At 39.2% G+C, this 6,254-nt stretch overlaps 1 protein-coding gene across 1 annotated transcript; it reads right to left on the bottom strand.

Annotated features, from left to right (window-relative positions):
• Positions 1 to 3,883: 3,883 nt before the first annotated feature.
• Positions 3,884 to 5,096, bottom strand: LOC105052936 (uncharacterized). Its single transcript, XM_010933921.4, is given in 3 exon segments — positions 3,884 to 4,268; positions 4,271 to 4,702; positions 4,705 to 5,096. Coding segments are annotated over 3 exon segments (726 nt in total). The 5' UTR covers positions 4,919 to 5,096; the 3' UTR covers positions 3,884 to 4,188.
• Between the last annotated feature and the right edge of the window lie 1,158 nt (positions 5,097 to 6,254).

The raw sequence follows: 6,254 nt of genomic DNA, 5'->3' as shown, positions 1-6,254 counted from the left end.
GCTCTTGGAGACGATTGCTCCCATGCATTGGGGGACTTGTTGCCTTTTCATTTTGCATAAATTTCACAACATGATCGAATGCAAATTATTGAGCCTCGCCATGGCCACTAATTATTGTTACAACATAAGTCAGTCACACTCTTCCAGGTACCTTAATCCTGCTGGTACAGTTGAAGGTATCATGGTAGGTCTTCTGGTTCATTCTTCGTGCATTAATCATCGGCATATTGCTTGGGCCACTTTCCCATCACCCTACAATGGAAGTCCAAGCCAACAAAATTCTGTGCTCCACAGATTCATCAGGGCCTTTCTAAACCTTCTGATGGTTACTCAAATTTGGATATTATTTCACTGTACATACTTTTTTTTTTTTTTTTAAATGTCAAGCCACTATCCTTTATACTCTGGCAATTAGTATTTGGATTCAGTCATATACATTGCCAGGTATGCTACATACCGAAACTTTTTGACTGAATTGCAGATTTGTGCTTCTACCCTTTTTTTTCAGACTGATAGTGTAGTGCATTCATATTTTTTGTGGGTTGCCTTCTTTCTCATCATGCTCTAGTTGCTTGATCTAGGTATTCAGTAGTAAATGTGTGCCGGATCTTCTCTTTCACTTGACTGGTTGGCCATTTACTGGTTTATAATGACTATATTACTTCTCTTTATATTATGTTGTAATATCTTACTCCTCCACCTTTGCTTTGTATATTTGTGGCTTGTGTCCCAAGTGGTTTGTAAACCCTTATTATCCTTGTTATAATATGGCTTTGGCCCTTCTCCTTACCCCTCCAAAAAAAATTGAAGGTTCAGTAATAGCCTGATCATTACTTGATGTTAGAGTTGATAATGGGCCAAGTTTGTGTTCAGACATGTCAAATTTTTAAATAAAGTAGGCCCGAAGCCTGACTAAAAAAAATATATAATCTGGGCCTAAGGCTCAGCCCATGGTCAGCTCTACTTGACATAATCGTACTATTATACCTATTTGTTTACTAAAGATGAATATAAAACTATTGGATGTAAAATTTATACCAAGGTAAAACAACCATTATCATCCTAGAACTACTGTGAAACCCCTTCAACAATTGCAAGCTGTCACTACTCTTATAATAGAGCCAATTTGAAGTTTTAGAAATTCATTGAGCCGAGTGCCAAATTTGATGTAACCACTCATTCAGGCCTTTGGCTCAATTTTATTCCTAATTTCCTCTCGCCCACCCCCCCCTCCTCGATGATAAGGGGAAGGTAGGATCCACCTCTATTAAGTTAATGAACTAAACGATGTTCAAAATTAGTACAACAGCAGGACAACAAAATATAAACAATTATAACACGTTAACATATTATAGAAATAATTTTTTTTTTCTTTTGCTACACAAATCTTTTTTTTTATTTGATAGGCTATAGCGGATCATGATTTCAAGATATTCAAGGAAAATAATATATTGTTACAGTTCTAAGAATGCGATTAGATTTTTGTTCTTTTCTTGGCTTTTGAGTGAAGTGTAGGTAGCAATGCCCCCAACCGACTGGGAAAACAAATTAGATTTTTGTTGTTTTCTTGCTTTTGAGTGAAGTGTAGTCAGCAATGCCCCCAACCGACTGGGAAAACAAAATCAAATTAAACCATAGATCCGTAGACAAAAAGACTGATTAAATTAAGTTGGTTTTATCATAAAATTATTGAAATCATCTAATAGAGGAAATGATAGTCTTTTCTCATTGCTGGCTGGACTCTTAAATATTTCCTCTCTATATATATTTCTATTTTTATCCACATGATAAAATGCTTTCTCCAGTGGTTCTTTAATTCTTTGGAGATTGATCATGTCATGAGGTCGGATTCTTTCTTTCTTTCTTTATCCATTTATCTTTTTCTTCAATTTTAATGTTTATTATGGTATTCCCTCTCATTGTCTATTTAACGTTAATAATAATAATTACTGGACTGAGGCAAAAGTTATACTAGAAAATTCAAATTGGATGGGCCAATGCGGAATGAATGGATAGGTTGCATTCGAACATACATAGGCACTAAGTGGAGTCAACTAATTCTTGCTTGATTCATCGTCTTCTTGTTCGCTTCAACTTAGTTGTAAGAGGACCAATGGTAGAAAGAAATGGATTAAGGGATTAGTAAAGGATAATGGCTGGGGACAAAAAATCTATAGAATGTGAAGAGAATATTTTGTTGTCATCTAGTTAACTTAACTTGAGGATGTATAAGCAATAAATTACAGGATTTCAGAAATTAAAATCTAAATGCTGGAAAAATAAAAAAATAATACATAAATTCAAGATTTTAAGGATGACTCTACAAAAAAAATCTTTTTATTGTAATGGAGATAATAGGTATTAAATAGCAAATAATAAGATAAAAATGATGAAATTTTTTTTCTCAAATTATTATTCATTGAATTAATGTTATTTCTACATATTAAAATGAGCCCTTTTTGTTGCAAATTGGAATGAACAATTGGAATATTTATTTAAATAAACAATAGAATCATAAAATAAAAGCTATTATTTATTCTATGTAATTGTCATATAGTAGAATGACAGCTAAATAATAACCATATTTTACAGCGTTAGCTGTTACTATTGAGAATCTACTAATTAATGGCTATTATACCCATCAAATATTAAGTTATAGAAGAAGATATGTTATTAAAGCCTACACAATTTTCATGTACAAGTATGGTTTTGCAGCTTGAGATCACAAAACGGTTGTTGGGATGGTATCCCCTTCTTTCTACTTGGACGAAGGGGCAGAATTTGATTTCAATTAAAGTCGCCTTTAATAATAGATAGGTATACAATAAAAAAAGATGGGAATTATCTCCTTCTACTAAAAAAAGAAAACAAAAAACAAGAACAACAGATATTATAACAATGAAAAATTGCACATGCACATGAATATCAAACATGGGGGCATCATAAGAATTTAAAGTGTGGGTGGCTTAACTTGCTGTTATGAATACTTGTTTTAACTGCAGATACCATCTAATCCATCTTAAAATTCCAATCTTTCAATGCAACTCTAGTGTCGCTCCATCATCCATGGCTAAGCAACATTGCACTACCCTTTGCCATTCAGAGTGGTTCGGATAACGTCTAGGGTGCTTTAGGTGCTGTTAAAGGACGGTTTCACACAATTCAAATGTGTTTTCAGCACACTCTAGCCAATGAAGTCTATCAAAGGATGCCTAAGTCCATAATTTCATGTCAACATGAAAGGACAAAGTAAAAAATTCCAACTAACATATGTGATAGTATAAAATGTAATTATCTAAAGTTGAAACTGAATGATTATCTACAAAAACGCACGAAATTGATTCAAAAATTTGGTTCATTTTGCTCGTATCAGATTGATATTTAATACACCAAGCTAAATGGGATAGGCTAAGTCTACATATAAAAATTTTATTTTATATATAATAAAATTAAGGAAAAAACTAAATCCTCTCTCTTCATACACACAAGGATTAGTTTGAATTAGCTTTTTTAAAATTTGAACCGAAATCGGACTGAATTATCTCTATTCAAGCATTTCCCAAACGGATACGAAGAAACAGATTCGGATCATGTTTGCAGTTCGAAACGCTTTTTGCACACTGCTGCTTCTCCTTCTCGCTTGGCGCAGGGGCTGTGGAGCACACCATGACCCATCACGCAACCTGCATAATATTTAGGTCATAACCACACATCGACATAGCCTTGTTCATAGCACGAGACAAGCTCGATTATATTAAACAATTCTAAGGTTCTAGGACAAATCGTATGTGTCATGGCCTAACATAACCTCCAGGTCTCCAAGAAATATTTTATCATCCTCCCCCAATTCTTTGCCCTTTTTCACACACACAATTGAAGACGCTAGAACAACAACGTTTTTTCTCTATCCAGATACAAATTTTCTTACATTATACGCAAAACAACAAAAAAAAAATACTAATGAAACATCGAGATGATTGATATTTATCTATCAGCGGCTCTTAATGTGAGAAGAAATCATAAAACATGAAACAAAATACGGTTCCTATCTCATACTACCGCTCTTTTTCTTTTTCTTTTCTTTTTTTTTTTCACTCCATTTCCCATTCCATGATTCCCAACCTCCTCTGGCAAAATCTCCCCTCGGTCACAGCAAAATGGGGGAAACAACACCCACCCTCCTCCAGCTCAGTGCTGCCAATCCACAGGCACATCATACCGCGTCTTCCCCAGTTCCGCGATGTAATTCCTCACCTCCTCCCAGATATCTGACCCATTACCCCTGCTCCCTCAGGCACACCATACCCCCTCCCTTCCATATGACTCCTCACCTCCCTCCTCACCATCTCCCTCATCGCACCCTCCATCTCCGGCGGCAGACGAATCCCCCCTACCCCCGCCGCCGTCTCCTCCTTGCCGGAATCCGATCCATATCCCGGCAATGCCAGCGTCAGCGCCGTCATCGGATCGTCCTCCCCGCCGGGCGGCGGAGGCGGCGGAGGCGAGGACGAGCCCGAGAAATCGCTGGCGTCGGATCTGGAGGGCGTGCTGCGGCATCGCTTGTTGAGATCGCCGTCGTCGTCGGAAGGGGAGGAGAGGCGGCGCTTGAGGGTGGCGTTCCAGTGGTTCTTGACGGCGTTGTCGGTGCGGCCGGCGAGGAGGCGGGCGATGGTGGCCCACTTGTTGCCGAAGCGGCGATGGCCCGGACGATGGCCTCGTCCTCCTCCGCCGTGAAGGGGCGGTGCTCCACCACCGGCGATAGCTGGTTACACCACCGCAGCCGGCACGACTTCCCCGACCGCCCCGGCACCCCCTTGCTTATCGCCGACCAGTTCCGGGGGCCATGAATCTCGATCAGCCGCCGCAGCGCCTCGTCCTCCTCCGGGCTCCACGGCCCCTTTATCCTCTCCTCCATCATCGCCGCCGCCGGTAACTCCACCAGACTCCCTCTCCCCCTCTCTAATTCTCGTTTGATACTATACCAGTCTTGGAAACAACCGGGGGTCGGTGTGCGGTATATAAAGACGGGGAACTGGGGGTTTCTTTGTGGTCAAACGATGGGGCGATTAAGAAAAAGGAAAAGGACGGAAAGGGGAACGCCGCCGCTGCGAGGGGAAGAGGCGGTTTGGTTAGATAGATACAGCTGGCAACGGGACACGTGTGGGTGCGGTACGTGTAACGGACTGCTGGTGGTTAAAGGCGTAGAAAAATTGGAAAAAACGGACTGGAGTCGGTGGAATCCGTAATAACCGTGGGTCGTTGATACGATATGGTTTGCGGTTGGGATTTCCTGTTAACTGGTAACTGAACTTTTTTTCTTTTTTTTTTAAATTAGTCTGAGGTATTCGGCTATGTTTGTTTGTCTTAATTAAAGAATCAGTGCTTATCCACTGTCACCCTTAGTAAATGTACGAGCATATTTGTCAACTTATATACGTAATAATATAATTAATTTTTGATAGAGTTGTCACACTGCAGCTATCCATTTTAAGGTGGTTTATTTCTTGCTTATCTTTGTGGTTAAGTAAATGCAACGCTTGGTCGGTGGACACAGCATCGAGTGTGTGAGCCACGAATGGGAGTTATATTTATTCTTTTCTTTATCAAATGGGAGGATGTACTTGCCCGTTTTGACGAACCCCCCAGTGCAAGGGCCCACGGGCTTCACACCCGCACCCTGTTAGTACTCTCCCCACCAACTACATCTTTAAATATAGGAAAAGATATAAAAAAATTGTGTATCTCGAGTAAGCTCGCACCATATCACATGTTTAATAATTATGTCATCTTTTGATTAGATTCTTCCTGTTAAGCAATATAGGAAAGAAAGAGTATGTACATCAAGCTGTGGAAATAATTGTTTTTAATGGAAAGCTGTAGAAATAATGTTAAAAGAAAAAATGGACCAAATGAGCATATTGGTCATCTATGGTTTCTTTCCTTTCTACTATTGTTTGCCATCTTGTTAGTGCAAGCCGGAACAAAGCCTGCCAAATAAGTCATATTTCAGATTTCGCACCATGGCATTGGTAAGGGCGGTAAAAAATCTAGCCTATACCCATCAACCCATTGGAACCCAATAGGTATATATAGGTTTACATGGGGCTTTTTTTTGGGAAAAAAAAAGTCAGGTCAATTCTGCATCAACTCAATTATAAATTAAAGAATTCATGTTCAGCCCTCTAAGTCTAATTGTTACTACCACTGAACCAATCGAGGACACAAGAAATCAAAACAATTGTAAATAGACGGGT

Source organism: Elaeis guineensis, chromosome 10 (genome assembly GCF_000442705.2).
Source record: "Elaeis guineensis isolate ETL-2024a chromosome 10, EG11, whole genome shotgun sequence".
NCBI lineage: Eukaryota > Viridiplantae > Streptophyta > Magnoliopsida > Arecales > Arecaceae > Elaeis > Elaeis guineensis.
Note: the sequence above shows the minus strand (reverse complement) of the source record. Positions and strands in the feature narration are given on the sequence as shown.